Here is a 16,625-nt window from a genome sequence, read left to right on the forward strand (position 1 = left end):
TCGGCCACCATGGTCGCCTCCATATTCGAAGCCCCAGAATGTCATAATGCGCGACCAACTTTTGCACCCTTCGAACCCTCGAGTTGGTCCCCCAAAAATGGCCCCAAATAAACATCCCAACGGCCAGCAGGCCAAACCCTTCACCCCCACAATGAGTTCTACATTTCGAGCCACAAAGAACCCTTTGACTCCTAAACTTGCGGGCTATACTCCCACCCGCACTGCTCGCAAAACCGTGGAAACACAGTCTAGCCAGCAACAGAGAAATGGAATCTCCCGCGCCTCAGCTTTGAACTTAACGCCCTCTCTTGTGAGCGACAATGTTACCCCCAAATCGGCTTTCCGACTAGCCCGACGAGACGGAAGTTCTGCAGCGGAAACGGAAACGTCTCCGGCCTTACAATATCCCCCATGTACAGCTACCAACTACGCCCCGCAAGTTGTCTCACCAGTCGACGAAATTCCAAAGCGCAATAACCCCACTGTATCGATAGCTCGGTTAGCGAGAGCGAGGAGTGTCGCAAACGAGACGCAGTTCGTTGCATCGACTTCCCGCCCTACCTCATCATGTGGTAGTTCCGCAAACTCTTCCATGTTTTTCCATGTGAACGATACTCGATCCCCGCCGTCCCCACGCGATCTTGACACCAGACCAGGGTCTCTACAGAAACAAAATGCACCAACTACCTTTCTTTATGCCGACGGGACCATTTCCGATAACTCCCATCGGGAAGGTCCAAAACCGGCTACCCCATCAGAAAAGGCACCCCGCGTTTCCTCGCTCAGACCGCCGGACCTCGTATTTCCTCCACAATCGAAACAGCCCTATACACCACCACCCACATTAACCAGAGATTCCCAAATAATCCGACATGACCGAATGCCTGCAAGCTCTCATTCCACACCAAGTCCGATCGTTGACGCCCGACGAGACCAACAGTCACTAACCCAACATGAATATCCCGCCATGTCCTTAGATAGCATCAGGCGTTCTTCCCATTCAAAATCTACAAGTATGGACACGTCGGAATATGGGAGACGTCATAAACAGGATTTGGTGGCACATTTTGGCGGAATCCCGCATCTCGCATCGACTAGCCACCAGCCTTCGCAAAATGTGAACCAACATGACGCCAATTCGAGGATTGTCAGCACTGGCTCTTCAATATCTGTGGATACCATTTGTCCTTCCCTCTCCGACAATCATAGCCCAGTCAAGGAGGACCTGCCTCACAATGCTGATATAGATAAAATGAATGAACTGGCATCAAATGCTCGCCGAGAGCGCAAGGTCCTTGATCTTGAGATCAGTAATTCATCCTTGTTGGCAATCAACCGTACTCTTGAACGGGAATTGAGGAAGCAGAGTGCAGAGCTACGCCGCTACAGGCGGCTGACCCGATCTGGCTGCCTTTCCATGACGGAGTCTATTTCGTCAACCCTTGGACGACCGCGCTCTAGTATTAGCGCAACAGACGACGATCGCAGTGAGAACTCAGATGAGGACCTTTTAAGCTCCAGCGACGAAGAATCAACACATTCCCATACCTGGACTGCAAACATAAATCACACAACCGAACACGACTTAAAACATCGAATTGGAGATGAGAAACGTTTTTTACTTGACCTGACAAAACATCGACAACTTCTTATCGACAGCCAGCAGATGAATCAAAGTATCAGGCGCTGCCTGGGGTGGACTGATAGTCTAATCCAAGAAGCCAAAAAGGCACTGGACTATCATGTCCGTGTCAGCGACATTGATATTGGGGGCAGAGTTCTTGCGCCCGATGAGCTAGAAGGCGAAACAGAAGGTAGCCGTGGCCTGCTCAGCCCAACATCTGTGGTAGCTGAACTATATTCCCCACCGATGGCCAAGCACCCCACTCCTTCTGATATCAGGCTATCGGACTAACCCTTACTGCATCACTGCATACGTATCACCATTTCTTTTGTGTTGTACCATACACCTAACTTACCCAGATATATTCTTTTACACTTCCTCTTCGTTTTTCTCATGTGCTGTTTTATTTTCCTTCATTTACTCCTTTTTTTCTACCGGTCGCCCTAGCGACAATTTGGGGGTATAACTTTTTTTCATTCTCTGTTGTGTTTATAATCTTATTTTTTATTTTTATTTTTTTTGTTTATTTATTTATTTATTTATTTATTTATTTATTTTTTTTTTTTTCATTGGCGTTCCCTCTAGACTTGATATTGGATACTGGATGTCCCTTTTCGGTCAATGTATATTGGCACAACTCTGCATACCGGCTGCTTGCTCTTCACTCCAGTGATACCCGCAATTTACTATTACCTGTCGATTCCAATGCAATAGGGAATTAAATCCGTTCAAATGCTCGTCATTATTAATATCATTTTCTGATCTCTGCTCAAATACAATACATCTCCGTGTCTACCAAATATATGCCAAGGAGTTGTTTTGGAGGCGGGGGGGGGGGGGATTTAAAATTGACGGGGTCCAGGGACAAGTGACGATGGAGGGACGATGATGTATTTCTAATAAGGAAGCCCCCGCCTTCGTACACCCGTCAATCATATGCTTTAGTTCCATCGGGGCCATATCAGGGTCAGTTTGACGTATCCTGCTCGGAAAGCTCACGAGGCTCGCTGCCTGATTCTGTCTTTGGTTTTTTGCTATCTTTTTTCTTCGCATTCTTGGCTTTCTTAGCAGTAGCTTCCGCCATCAACTGTTCAAAAGCCATGTAATCACCCTCTTCTTCTGGGGTGCGTTTAGCCTGTGGACGCATTTGTCTGTTAGTCAATGTACTAGAAATTTCTGTGGGAGGAATATGTGTATGGGTGGATATGAGAAAACGTGCCATTTGGTATATCCGCCCACTGAGAACAAGAGCATGGGCACGGTCAATACGTTTCTCCAAACGAACGGCTTTGTCGTTCAAGATCTTATCGCACACATCACGGAGAACGCTCTGGATCTCGAATTTGCTTCCACGCCATGCAGCTGCAAGCATCTTCCCTGTGACTATTTTGACCTGTTCTGCCATCTTCTCGTCTGTCCAATCTTCCCCGCCTCTCTCCTCAAGTTGAGCCATATGCTCCGCACTCATCTGGGCATCGACCATTGTAGAAACCGCATGCCAGGTCTCTTTGGCCAGGGTGCCTTTGTCCTTCAGTCTTGACCAGAAACCAGAGATGCCCAGAAACTTCTGGGATTTCAGGAATGCAGTGCCCTTTTGTATATACGTCGTGCCGATGGCATGGAGGATTTCTAGGCCAAAGGATTCCATTTTGAGGTTTTCGACTTCCAGACGGATCTTCTCCTCAAACGCGCGCGTCACATCCGTGCCCATGTCAGTTTCTGTCCATATACTAATACGATCTATAAGTTTTTGGGAAAGGGTATTGATCCGTTCTTCCCGCTGCCTCCTTCTTTCCATCTCGAAAGCCGCCAATCGCTCCCGCTGTTCCTTGGTGAGACTGCCCTTTTTCTTCTCCTTCTTCCTCAACTCTTTCTCCTCCGCCGAGATATTCTCCATCCTCACATCCTCATCCGATCTATCCATGATCGCGTGTTGGCCCAGGTAGCGACGAGGGGTGTTATCTCCGGAGCTAGGACCTGACTGTGGTTGCGCATCGGCTGGAGGTGCTTTCAGATCTGGCACAGTCGTGGATTCTCTGCGATCTGGGGGGCGAGGGACGGAAGAACCTCCGCTGGTTCTTTCTGACGTAGGTCCCTGGGCCTCCTTGTCCTGTACACTGAATTTTTCCTTTGCGGCTTCTGCTAGATCTGCTTTTTCTGCTTGCTCAACCTCCTCTTCGTTCTGCATCGTGATATCCATGGTCTGGGTAATATCCTTCATGAGGGAAATTTCGCCAATGAGATCAACGAATGCGCCACCTCCAAAAATCATGCTGAAGAATTCCGCAGGATCCTCTGCAACTCTGCGTTAGATACAACGTAGGATTAGGTAGACATGTGCCGGCGCAATAGAACTCACCGAACCCACTATCAGGCACCGCATGGTCTTTACCAAACTTATCATACTGTTTCCGTAGCTGCTCATTACTGAGGACTTGATAGGCTTCACCGATCTGCAGAAGACAACGCAATGGTTAGGACACTGCTTCGTTTTCGTTATATTTTTATTTAGTTTTATTTATTTTCTTTTATTTCTATTTTCAATCTCTTCCTTTTATGATTGCGGGAAAGAGGCGTGTGTGAGCGAAAAAGGCAGAAGAAGGGAAGTGAACAAATACCGCCTGGAATCGTTCATGGGCAGTTTCATCTCCGGGATTCTTGTCTATTGCAGTGCTCTGCGTCAGAAAAGTAGCAAGGAAAAAGTTCAGCGGCAAACAGGGACAAAAAACGGGAAAGAGGGCAGCGCAAAGGACAAACCTGGATGAGTCGTTATGGCTAGCTTTCTATACGCCTTCTTAATCTGTATCTCCGTTGCATTTGTAGGGACGCCCAAGACGTCATAGTAGGCCGTGTCTGCCACCATATTGGAGCGGCCGGCGCCAGCAGCCAGGGGGGCTGAGTGACAGCCGATGCTTTTGTTTTTCCTTCTATCGGGGTCAAGAGAGCTGAGCAAAAAAAGCTAAAGGAAAGAAAAATATCTGGATAGACTATAAGCAGAATATGCAGACCCCACAGCAGCGACCATCCGCTGTCGTTAGATTCAACTGGCACAGGAGCAGAGGCTCTGCATTCTTTTACTACCTATGTTTGGGACCGGAATCAACTCGCCGAATCTCCGGAGCACTGCTGATGTAATCCAGCACATCCTGATGTTTTCCTCCGCCAGGGTTCTACACTTCTTGTCCCATTTTTCTACCCCTGAATCCTCTCGCTCTCTCCCTTATCTCCCTTTCCCCTCCCTCCAACTGGTTATCCATAATCTTCCTTCATCAGTGCTCTAATTCTCCAGCTTTGTATCGAGGTTATTTTCATTCTGGTTTCGCTCTTGTCCCCTTGCACCACCCGCCCACCACAATGGTCGGCCTCACAGATGCAATATATTATCTCGTCCATCCTCAAGAACTGAGGTCAATCATCCAATGGTAAGCTCCTCCGGGTGCTCATCTCATCCCGTCTACTCTTATCACAAATTGGTACTTTATATGACTCCCCACCAACCCCTCCCTTCTCCGGCATCCTCCTTGGCCTACCCTAATATATATATAGACCTTTCCATGTCAGTGCCATTCCCCTATTGAGGTCTCTCCCTTCATGTGCAGCTGAAGCAAGCCACTGTACATGCATTACCCGCAGCCTTCTGTACTAATTAATTCTGTAGGAAAGTGTGGCATAACCCTGTCCACGAAAGAGACGAGAAGAATGTGTCCGAAACGCAGAAAAAATGTTTCGAGTTCCTAGAACTCACCAGCAGAAGCTTCAGCGCCGTCATTATGGAGCTGCATCCTGAACTACTTCTCCCTGTCTGCCTATTCTATTTGGCCCTACGCGGTCTGGATACTATCGAAGACGACACCTCAATCCCTTTACAAACAAAAGAGCCCCTTCTCCGCGGCTTCCACAATATCCTGGAGGAGGATGGCTGGTCGTTCAATGGCAACCGACCTGAGGAGAAAGATCGCGAACTGCTAGTTCAGTTTCACAATGTTGTTACTGAATTCAAGCTGATAAAACCTGCTTATCGGACAATCATAAAGGACACCACCAAGAAAATGGGCAGTGGCATGGCAGATTATTGCAGGAAAGCAGAGTTGGATACTGCGAAGGTCAAAACGGTAAAAGAATATGACCTCTATTGTTATTACGTTGCCGGCATCGTTGGCGAGGGTCTCACAAGGCTTTTCGTGGAGGCTGGCTTTGCTAACCCGGCTCTCTTGGAACGTACTGAGCTTTTCATATCTATGGGTTTGTTCCTTCAAAAGACAAATATCATCCGTGATGTAGAGGAAGATTACGTGGACAACAGGTGCTTTTGGCCACAGGAAATTTGGTCCAAACACGTGGATGACTTCGAAGACCTGTTCAAACGAGAAAACAGAGAGGCTGCCCTCAACTGTAATTCGGAGATGATCCTGAATGCTCTTGGGCACGCCGATGAATGTCTCTTCTATCTCGCTGGCCTGAGAGAGCAGAGTGTTTTTAATTTCTGTGCCATCCCTCAGTCAATGGCTATTGCCACTCTTGAACTTTGCTTCCGTAATGAGGCCATCTTTGAACGAAATATTAAGATCACCAAGGGCTCCGCCTGCCAACTCATGTTCCAGTCCACTCAAAATGTTCGCGCTATCTGTGATGTTTTCCGACAATACTGTCGAAAAATTCACAAGAAAAATACTCCCAAAGACCCTAATTTCCTCAAAATCAGCATTGCCTGTGGGAAGGTTAGTCGGATTCAGCGTTGTTCTTTCCTCCTGATTAATCTATAAAGTTTGCGTTTGGCTAATATATGTATATATGTATACTTTCAACTATCTAGGTTGAAACTTTCATCGAATCTATCTTCCCGTCCCAAGCTGTTGAGGGTGCCCAACGGAAAGCGAAACAGGAACCCAGCGCCCAAGAAGCAGAACAAGCTCGACTAGATGCCGAAGCCCGACAAGACATAATGTACATCATGCTTGCGTTGTTCGGTATTCTGGCTATTCTTACAGCAATCATGGTATATTCACATTTTTACTCCCTTCCGAAATTTTTTAATCTATTCGCTGACCATTCTTTTGAGATCTTTGCTGCATGGCTCATGGGAGCCCGCTTCGACCTCGCGTTCCAGCAAATCAAGCAAGGAAACCTTCGCCCTCCACCACGTATCTCAAATCATCAGGAACTGTAGGATATAACGAATACGATCTTTACTTCATTCTCTTTTCCGTTTCCCCATTTCAGCTAGACGAGCACGTCCTAATACTATTCTATTCCAAATATAAATATCACCCTAATACCCTTGTTTGTATAATCCCCATATAAACCCCTCTTAAATTAGCTAACCATTCATTTCACCCGTTTCATCATTCCACTAGTGCAACTGCTTTTCTAGCCTACGATCCACTCAGGGGTACAGTGGCTTTAGCACGGATGTCAAATTACAACCCAGTCTTTTTTCCTTGGCTATGGTTGCGCCGAAGATGTGCTTATATCAACAATATTCTGTCTGCATTTACTTGCGATAGACTTGCCAGGCGTACTAGGTTCTCGTCCCACTGCTATCTCACTCAAACCAGCTAGCAGAATGGCCTTTACCCATTGAAAACCGGGCGACACTGCTCAGCTAAATCCTATCCTACTTAAGAATGCCTCGGATTGTTGAGAATTATAATGATAAAATCAAATCCAATGTTTATTTCCACATGAATCACTTCACTGGTCCATAACTACACCTTGAAAAAATGATGTAAATTGCGGTGTCCTCACTTCAGATTTAGTCCATAACTTACTCTTGTCGTAACCGGCTATGTCAATTAAGCCTGTAAAATCCCCGCATATCCGATCTCGGGAAATGGATCTCAGCCTTACCCCAGACAAAAACAGTGCCTATCCTCGCTTTTCGGCCCACTCCAGGAGTTTATTGGCACTTCTTTTCTCCAAGTGTGTACACATATATTTATGTGATGAAATACTACAATCTTGCGGTATGAGTGCTCAACCAGATGTGCCTCCAGCGGTGTTGGGCAAAGCAGCCCACAGCCTCGTCCGGCTCCGAGCAAGCATCTGCATGCCTCGCCTGCAACATGAAAAAGGCATGTTTACATCCCTCATTCACGGTGCAAACAAAAGCAGACCTACACAGTTTAACAACAGAGAAACTTAGTATTGATCGCCCTCCGTCACTAACCTCTCCCTCAACCACTTGAGCAGATTCGTTGCATCTATCCAGAAAACAGTAAAGAATGCCTCAACTGTTCCCGCAATCACTGGGAATGCTCGTGCGTGCTTTGCCCTCTCATACCCACTCCCCAGCATAGTGTTGATCGCATTTGATTTCTAGCCCTCGGGAACGGAAACGAAAGCTACGTAAGATTACTAGTACGACTGCAGATGTGAAGGAGCGTAGTCCAGTTGCGAAAGGGAACAATGCCCCCTGGTCTCAGCCCTCATCGCCAAAGCAATCTGCTTTAGATTCAAAAGTGGCAGCCTGGGATGCCTACCAGCACGTCGGCATCACCACCGGAGATGTCCCGTCAGTAACTGCAGGGTCTTCCCCAGGCCGAATCACCTCTTCCAACTCCCATCTTGCCCCTCCAACATCTGTCCTCCGCGAAACAGATAGAGTAACTCTGTACACCAACATAACATCCAGCGTCCCTTTACCACAGCGGCCCGAGTCACGTTCATACGATGAGAGTCCTGGCGCTTCAAGTTTTCTCGGACGATCAGAATATCTAGGCGGCGAAGTCCCCATCAATGAAAACCGGGCAAAATCGTACCCCGCAGTCGCGTCAGAGAGTTTGACGGAAGAGGATATTCGTATTTTGCAGCTACAGCACGCCTTCGACTTATCACCACGGGCTGTTAGAGAAGGTCTGATAGACGCGTTCATGAAGCGTTGTGCGCCATGGATGCCTATCGTTGAACGAAGCTGGCTGGCTGAGGGCCACGGAAACCAATCGTCATTACTGCTCCTCCAAGCGGTATTCCTTGCAGGTAGCAGAGTGTCATCGGCTCCAGCAGTAGCTGCCTATGCATCACCAAACGAATTCTACCGTCGGGCTAAAGCCTTGTTCTGGTCAGGTTATGAAAAGAACCCGGTTACTATGATTACTGCGGTGCTTGTAATGCATTGGTATAACCCTGAGGGGCCGGAGCATATTTCTCTTAATACCAGTGGTTTTTGGAACCGCATTGGAGTTGGCCTGGCGTTTCAGATCGGGTTGCATAAAGAACCACCACCAGGACGAAATGCGGCGCTTCGTCGACGATTGTGGTGGACTTTATATGTTAGTGCAAATCGATTTTAAAATTTTTGGACAGCTTGAGTCAGGGCATTTGCCTCTCTATTAAAACCCCTGTCAACATATGATAGGACGCCGTAACTAATTTGTTCAATTGTAGGCAAGAGATTGCTTAATCTCAGCAAGTCATGGGCGGCCTCGCGCCATAAATCCTGACGACTGCGATGTCCGACCTCTTTATAACGGAGACTTCTACGAGTCGACGGCAGATGGTCCCATTTTTATTTCATACGTAGAACTTGCTTCCTTATTGGGTGACCTAACGCAATGCTGTTGCCGCAAGTATTTATCACGCCAAAAACGTCAATATATCGAAGGTGCACTCTATTGGTGGACTCGAGAGCTTCCCGACCATTTACAGCTCTTCCAGCGAGCCAGTCCCAATCAGGGAACCTCCCCAAGGCTAGTGCCGGCGCCGTACAGCTTCGAAGCCCGTCAGTTACACGTTCTGTATTTTGTAGTTCTCGCCATTCTTTTTCGAACGACACCACCTGCAAGCACACCCTCTCCGGCAGCGGTGCTCGCGTCATCCTTCGTTGCGGGTATTTTTGAGGATTTCCTGGCTCGAGACGAAATCCTTTTTCTTGGTCCAGTATTTACCTTTTATGTTTTAGCCTCGGGAGTAGGGCTTTTGTCGTGTTTTCCATACCCACACCTCTGGGCCAAGGCTGAGGGGATCTCCGCATCATATATAATTCTCAAAAAGAACTCTCAACCAGATGGCCTTCCGCAATTGGCAGTTTAAATGCGCTACAGAGGATGAAGGCGGAGGCTAGCAAGACCCAACGACACAAGGATGCGCAATTGATTGGGAGCCTCGCTCCAGAGCAACTGTCATACTTCAGCGGTTTTGGTACGGATTTGTGTCGGCTTGGAGAAGCCATTTTGACACACCATATCCAGGACCTTTTGGACCAGCGAAGAATCTACGACGACCAATCCTCACGTAGTGCGTCTGATATGATGACGGCGGGGATCTTAGCAGAGTTAAAAACTCCAATAGCCGGCTCCACAGCTTTGGACGGATACCAACCCGTAGCTACCATTCTTGAGCATCACCCGATGCAGAGCGCGTCCAGTAGGGTCACCACGGATTTCACTGGTGATATTTTCTGCGGCCAATACACAGGGATTGGCGACTGGCTTCTGAAAGATTGGGACTGGAATAGTGCTATAGCTTGGTAAATTTATTCCTGGTTTCCTGAACGTTGGTTGCCCACACTCTGCGTTCAAATAGCACACGATCAAAATATTCTAGGATAGCTCATCTTTTCTCCCATATCAGAGGATTGTTAGTTGTGCGATGCTGCCACCCCGCCACCAAAACGGCTCGGCATTTCGGGAATTCGGCAAAATGCCAACCCAATCCTCCGCCGGCCTGCGCTACCTACGTAGTCTTTGTTTTCCCCCGCAATACGGGAAAGAGAAATTCAGTGACATGGCTGATATGATCCGCTGCTCCATCTCGACCCGCTAATATTTTCCTGCGGCCTATCCAGCTACATACTCCATTGAGTTATAATTTGCAACATTACGTACTCTGCGAAACTGCCTTCATATCATTATTCTAACTGTCTCTTACGAAACATGGTGATGTTTTCGTCATTACCATGCAGAAACCGCCTGAAAACCGATTGAGTTATTGCTTTTGCCAGGAAATCATCCCTGGCTTTCAAAACGGTGCATCACATTCTTGGTCCTAACGCTGAGGGGGCGGTTATAACCAGGGGAGAATCGTCAATTTGGACAACTTTCCAAGCCTAACAAAGACCCCGCCAATCCAAATCTTACATTCCATTCTAAATTTTCCATATCCCACAACCAACCCCCTGACAGGTCACACGTTTGGGGGCGGCTACCACTTCGCCCTGAGCCACGATTACCGTGTGATAAACTCAGCCCCGCGGTTTCTTTTCTATGCCGCCCGTGAATCGAGGTCTTCATTTCGACGGTATCGAATCTCTCCCACGCCTCAAACTTGGTGCACGAGTTGCTCGTAAGATGTTGCTTGAAGCCCACAAGTGGACAGGCAAGGAAGCTCTTAATGGTGTTATTATCGATGTCGTTGTTGAGCCGGAGCGAATGTTCGATATTGCCATGGAGCTAGCAGAGAAATGGGCGCCGAAAACGAAGATGGGGTATGTTTACCCTTTTCGTTGGTTTTATTTATCTCTCCATTCTCTTTTCTAGAACAGTGGTTTGAAGTTCGAGTGACGATTAACCGAGACGAAAAATTGTAGCGTTTATGGTGTCTTGCGTTCTGAACTGTGGGGAGAGGCCATTAAAAAATTCCCAAGGATCAGCTATTTGCACAGTCGCGAGACAAGTAGGGTAACTAAAGTCAAGATATAGGATTAGCAAAGGTTAAAACTACCTTGCTATTCTCATCTTATATAATGCACATCCAACCCTGAAATACTTTTTTATGATTCGTGTTGAAGCTCCTCTTCAGCCTCATGAATGGAATGACAGACGAAATGTCGAACTGAGCAAATTTAGACGTCCAGGTTATAAGTTTACATGTGTCTATCTCCTCTGCTTCCAGAGCCATAATTTTGCCATGAAGTCCTAGCTTCAGTTTAACATTAGATCTATCGAAAAGTCTACAAAATAACACGTGTAGAAATGGCAACTACAAAACATGGAACATACATGTATATATGCTACATCATCTATAATCTTGGGTCTGGGACACTCTGCTTAACTAGTGACCACATTTGTATGTACGTCCGGATGCTGTTCATAATCCACTGGAAAAAACTTAGGGCCTAGCACCCCCTTCACCACCTTCCCTATGCCAGTGTTCAGAATTTCATGCACAACTACTTTCAATAGAGTGGGAATTTTATAGCCAGCCAACTTTCTCCATCGGTCAGCACGTAGATCATCCAGTGTAAAATACTTCCCAGCCGTTTCCCGGACACTTGTAAGTGGTCTGCTCAATTTTTAAACCCACCACAGCAGCGACGCGCTGGCCGGATTCGTCATCAGCCAACACAGACAAATCATCACCTGGGACACGTAGGGAAGGTCAAGAATCTCGCGTTCAATATCGAGGGCGGAGATTTTATAGCCGCCCATTTTAATAATGTCAATAGAAGCGTGGCCGAGGATAAAATAGTTGCCTCCTTCGCGGCGGGCAATATCACCAGTTTTATAAGGCCATCTGCATCATGGGCCTTGGCTGTGGCGACCTCGTCGAAAAGGCCAAAATGGTCAGCGACTGCTCCTGAGGTGTCGTGGAGATATGCTCTCATCATCACTGCTCCCTTCGGAGGGCCGGTCGTTCCGGATGTGAAAATAACCACGCCTGCGCCATTGCCATCGAGATATTTGTCAGATGAAGGCGCGATATCACCGGGAGATAGGGGCACATACCTGGAAGTGTCGTGCTATATCAACTCAACGGATCTCTTTTCCTGTGCATTTCTTGATATGGGCAGATAGCTCTTGCACTAAAGTTTTTCCACTGGATGACGAGAGAATAGCAACAGATCGGGATCTGTCGTAAAGAATACAGCCTCTTCGATAGGGAATAGAATAGCTATAGACGTTTCCATCAGCACAACGCTTTTATTTTGTGGAAATATATATGGGATCAATTCTTAACTCATAGGGACCACCGGGGCGCCCTGGGCGCATGTCACAACAAATCTAGTAGCATACTCATAACTGCTAGGGGCAATAAGTGCAATGTATATATATCTTTACCAGCCCACTTACTTTCATGATTTCTAGCGAAAGACTCGACCAAAGTACATTCTGTCCAGCAAGCATGTCACTGAGAAACTCAAAGTATGCTTTCTCGATTGAAAGACTAACATCCCTAATTGCTATACGTCGCGATTTCCGATCCTCAATACACAATCTCCCCAGCACATGTACGTTTCCAGATGGTAATGATTTCCTGCTCCCATTTGATGAAGGCTCCGCAATTTTTATTGTTACTAATAGAAATGCCGACGTCCTCCGGTAAACAATAGGGGTGAAGTCTGGAGGCCGGCAATGAAGATAGCCGAGCGCTGGCTAAGTGTCCCATCATCAGCCGTGCCAACACCCAGCTCAAATGACATTATGGCTATCCTTTGATCTCGTTCTTTTGGGTTCCGTTACACTTATTTGAAGTTTTTTAAGTTACTTTGCTTAATAGAATGAGAAAAATCTCATTGGAATCGATCGTTTTTCATTAGTTAGTACTAGTGTATATTGTTGGGGGGATTGGATTGGGTGATTCGTACCCTCTATACCACCACGGCGCTGGTGGTGATTGAGCTCTTTTGCCCTAGTGGCCTAATATATATTTGTGGGAGGATAACGTTGTTGTCATTACTAAAACTAACTACGCGAGAGCAACACAATATGTTGGGGGGCACGTGATAGGGTAGCCGTAGTACCACTAACACCCCCCCGTGCTACGGCGCCGCCAAAGCTCTGCCGCCCGGGGGCCCCCCCCTTGCTCAATTCTTCTAAAAACGCAATAATAATTAATTACAAGAATCAGACCCTGATTTCCTCTTTGGGAATAGGCTCCCGTATGGCAATAACCGTAAAAAACAAGATAACACAAGCAAAATCTGTAAACTCCCGTATCATCATTACCTTCACCCCTTCTTGCCAATTTCCATTAAGCCAATCCTCTTAACAAATTCTTCGAAGGCAGGCCTTGCCAGTGGCTTGGTGAGGCCGTCAGCTATATTGGCCGTAGAACCAACGTGTTCCATCATGATTTCGCCTTTTTCAACCAGATCGCGAAGGATATGGTATCTGATCTCGATGTGACGTGACCTCCTTGTCAAGGACTCCCCTTTTGCTAGATCTATCGCGCCCTTGTTGTCAACTCGCAGGTGCGAGCATACCTTCGCTTTCCCTTCTACTAATCCAGCATCAAATAACATGTCATTCAGCCAGATCACTTCGCACGCTGCCTCACTTGCCGCGATATACTCCGCCTCAGTGGTTGATTTTGCAACTGAGGTCTGCCGTTGCGACCGCCACGAGATTGGTGATCCGTTTAGCAGGATAATGTAACCTGTAGTTGACTTGTATTGGGGGTCTGCCCCTGCCCAATCTGAGTCGCTGTACGCGACAGGACTGAGTCCCCCAATCATCTCCTTCTTGTATAGGATTCCGTGATCCTTCGTTTTCTTGACGTAGCGTAGGACGTGTTTTAATGCTGCCCAGCATTCCTTGTGCGGACGCGAGTTGAAACGTGAGAGGTAGTTGACCGCGAATGCCAGATCTGGTCTGCTGCTTGACACCAAATACTGCAGCGATCCTAAGCCTTGACGATATCTAGTAGCAGTAAAATCGTCATCTAACCCGCTATCTTCATCTGGTGAGAATTCTAGGCGTATGCCGGCCGCCATCGGCGTGCTGGCCGGGTTGACCTTGTCCATTCCAAAATCCTCAAGGATCTCATCGATATAACGGTTCTGGGTAACCGCTAGGTCGCCGTTCATTTGACGTTTGACTTCCATTCCAAGGTAGGGCTTGTTCTCTTCGACATCCTTTGTCTCAAACCTTTTAGCAATCTCTGCCAATATCCAGTCTAATTGCTGCTCTTGGGGTCCCGTTACCCGACAGTCATCGACGTGCAATGTCAGGTAGATCTTGCGAATAGGGTGATATAAGAATCCGCCATCGTACGGCGAGATTTTGAATCCTAGAGTGGTGAGGTGTTCCGTCGCAAGGAAATACCACACCCTCGCTGCTTGCTTCATCCCGTAAAGGCTCTGGCGGAGCAGGCCAACCAGGCCCCCCCTGCCGTGCTTAATCCCTGTAGGCAGTTGCATATATACCATCTCGTGCTGCGGTAGTATGCCGTTCAAGAACGCGGAGACGTAGTCGATCGCCTTGGCTTTCCACCCCTTTGCTGCTGAAATCGCGAATAAGCTCCGGGACGTGGGTCCTGATACCACCGCAGCGTACGACTTTGTATAGTGGACTCCTTGCTGTTGAAGGAATCCCCTAACCACCCAGCGAGCTCTAAACCGGATTGTCTCTCCCTTATTGTTCAATTTGCGATCAAACACCCATTTACCAGTTAAGATATCCATGTTCTTTGTGGTAGGGACTGCCCCATCTACCACCCATCCTTTCCCATAGATCACTCTTCGCACAATAATATTGATAGATATAGGGTGCCCATCGCCCCCCCAATCCACATCACGGTCGCTATCAGTATCAAGATCATCATCGCCTGTGGGATCATCATCACTTGTAGGATCGTCATCGCTTGTAGGATTGTTATCGCTTGTAGGATTGTTATCACTTGTAGGATTGTCCTCCATTGATCCATCCAAACATTCCATCTTGGAATCCATATCAATATCCACACTGCCGTAGCCGCTATCATCACTGGTATCGCTGATATCATCACCAACATCATCGTTGGCGTCGTTGGCATTGCTGGCAGTGTTGGAATTGCTGGCAGGCCGCCCAGCAAAGATATCTTCTATAGCTGTCCACAGAGCATAGGCAGATAGTTCCTTGGGTGGTAACAAGATAAGGATCTTGCTTGCGGAGTGATTGCAAACCACATGTAGTTATACAGCCACATATTGCATTCTTTCCAAAGCCGTTGCATATCAGCACTGGCATCCTCTTTGGGTCCAAGTTGTCTCTCATCTATGATATCAATTGTATGAGATTGCCTCGCTGCGAGGAGGATCTCTTCCCTCCACACTGAATAATTCACAAAACCAGTGAGGATAACTGGCTCCCTTATGAATCTCACTTGATCACGGAATTCATTAAGAACCTTCACAATAGCAGATGTTCTGCCTTTTCTCTGCAGATAGTTTGCTAGATCTGCACTGATGCTCTCATCACTAGCAGAGGGTTCACCTCTACTTGCTTTCATCTGTTGGACTTCATGCTGGAGTCTCGCGATCTCCAATCTCATGCGAGTTTCCTCACTCACATCATCACGACTACTAGAGCCACCCGCGTTATCCGACATCTCGTTGTTGTCAACTGGGTCTTCGTATTCGATACTTGATCCGTTCGATTCTTCTTCGATTGTCTCGTCAGGCTCAAATGCCTCTGGTGCTATCACCCTTCTGTTGGTTGCAGGTGTTGGTAGACCTGCGTCCAGTCCTTCTTGTTGTGCCTCCGGTGTTTGAGGACTTCTTCTTCTACGCGTCGTCACGTAGTCCTTCGTTAAATCAGGCGTTCCACCCGATCTCAGATTAACCATTAGGTTCAAATCACTTAACAAGCCGTCTAGGCACGCTTTTAACAATGCGTGGAGACGTAGTTAGCACGTTATTTCGCTCTTTCGTAGCTTATAAGGGCCATAACCCTGTGGGAGGATAACGTTGTTGTCATTACTAAAACTAACTACGCGAGAGCAACACAATATGTTTGGGGGGCACGTGATAGGGTAGCCGTAGTACCACTAACAATATTTCAAGCCTGGTGACTGCTTACATAACATGCGGGCAACCTTTGCGGCTTAGACGCCTAAGCCATACCCCCGCCCGATGCTGTTGGTGGTCTCTGGTACTAGTTACATCTTTATTATGTGGGATAACCCACCGAATTTCAAGTCACAGTGACATGTCGGGGTACTTCACCCCCTTCACTTTCTTGTTTCCGTCAAGTCGACAAACCTCCCAACTTCGAATGTGAAAACTTCATCCAAAAAAAAACAAACAAAATCATCATCATTCATTCATGATTCACTATTAACTCCATCCAACCCCCCTTTTCCAGGC

General features: G+C 47.3%; 7 protein-coding genes across 7 annotated transcripts; 5 read left to right on the forward strand and 2 right to left on the reverse strand.

Moving 5' to 3' along the window:
- Positions 1 to 97: 97 nt before the first annotated feature.
- On the forward strand, positions 98 to 1,915 carry HCAG_07920 (predicted protein; the record flags this gene model as incomplete). Its single annotated transcript, XM_001536761.1, has 1 exon — positions 98 to 1,915. One exon carries the CDS (start codon positions 98 to 100, stop codon positions 1,913 to 1,915), a length of 1,818 nt encoding a protein of 605 aa, XP_001536811.1.
- A 676-nt stretch (positions 1,916 to 2,591) lies between these two features.
- HCAG_07921 (conserved hypothetical protein) lies at positions 2,592 to 4,487 on the reverse strand (the record flags this gene model as incomplete). The annotated part of the gene is made up of 5 exons (XM_001536762.1): positions 2,592 to 2,759; positions 2,910 to 3,919; positions 3,984 to 4,077; positions 4,243 to 4,286; positions 4,382 to 4,487. 5 exons carry the CDS (start codon positions 4,485 to 4,487, stop codon positions 2,592 to 2,594), a joined length of 1,422 nt encoding a protein of 473 aa, XP_001536812.1.
- A 491-nt stretch (positions 4,488 to 4,978) lies between these two features.
- On the forward strand, positions 4,979 to 6,791 carry HCAG_07922 (squalene synthetase; the record flags this gene model as incomplete). The annotated part of the gene is made up of 3 exons (XM_001536763.1): positions 4,979 to 5,046; positions 5,283 to 6,342; positions 6,438 to 6,791. 3 exons carry the CDS (start codon positions 4,979 to 4,981, stop codon positions 6,789 to 6,791), a joined length of 1,482 nt encoding a protein of 493 aa, XP_001536813.1.
- A 663-nt stretch (positions 6,792 to 7,454) lies between these two features.
- Positions 7,455 to 9,056, forward strand: HCAG_07923 (predicted protein; the record flags this gene model as incomplete). The annotated part of the gene is made up of 3 exons (XM_001536764.1): positions 7,455 to 7,543; positions 7,944 to 8,892; positions 9,030 to 9,056. 3 exons carry the CDS (start codon positions 7,455 to 7,457, stop codon positions 9,054 to 9,056), a joined length of 1,065 nt encoding a protein of 354 aa, XP_001536814.1.
- Positions 9,057 to 9,666: 610 nt separating this feature from the next.
- On the forward strand, positions 9,667 to 10,092 carry HCAG_07924 (predicted protein; the record flags this gene model as incomplete). Its single annotated transcript, XM_001536765.1, has 1 exon — positions 9,667 to 10,092. One exon carries the CDS (start codon positions 9,667 to 9,669, stop codon positions 10,090 to 10,092), a length of 426 nt encoding a protein of 141 aa, XP_001536815.1.
- A 732-nt stretch (positions 10,093 to 10,824) lies between these two features.
- On the forward strand, positions 10,825 to 12,996 carry HCAG_07925 (predicted protein; the record flags this gene model as incomplete). The annotated part of the gene is made up of 5 exons (XM_001536766.1): positions 10,825 to 11,045; positions 11,531 to 11,561; positions 11,869 to 12,242; positions 12,646 to 12,702; positions 12,891 to 12,996. The coding sequence occupies 5 exons, from the start codon at positions 10,825 to 10,827 to the stop codon at positions 12,994 to 12,996; spliced, it is 789 nt and encodes a 262-aa protein (XP_001536816.1).
- Positions 12,997 to 13,508: 512 nt separating this feature from the next.
- Positions 13,509 to 16,105, reverse strand: HCAG_07926 (conserved hypothetical protein; the record flags this gene model as incomplete). Its single annotated transcript, XM_001536767.1, has 2 exons — positions 13,509 to 15,367; positions 15,760 to 16,105. 2 exons carry the CDS (start codon positions 16,103 to 16,105, stop codon positions 13,509 to 13,511), a joined length of 2,205 nt encoding a protein of 734 aa, XP_001536817.1.
- Between the last annotated feature and the right edge of the window lie 520 nt (positions 16,106 to 16,625).

This window comes from Histoplasma capsulatum, genomic scaffold (assembly GCF_000149585.1).
Source record: "Histoplasma capsulatum NAm1 scaffold_10 genomic scaffold, whole genome shotgun sequence".
Lineage (NCBI taxonomy): Eukaryota > Fungi > Ascomycota > Eurotiomycetes > Onygenales > Ajellomycetaceae > Histoplasma > Histoplasma mississippiense.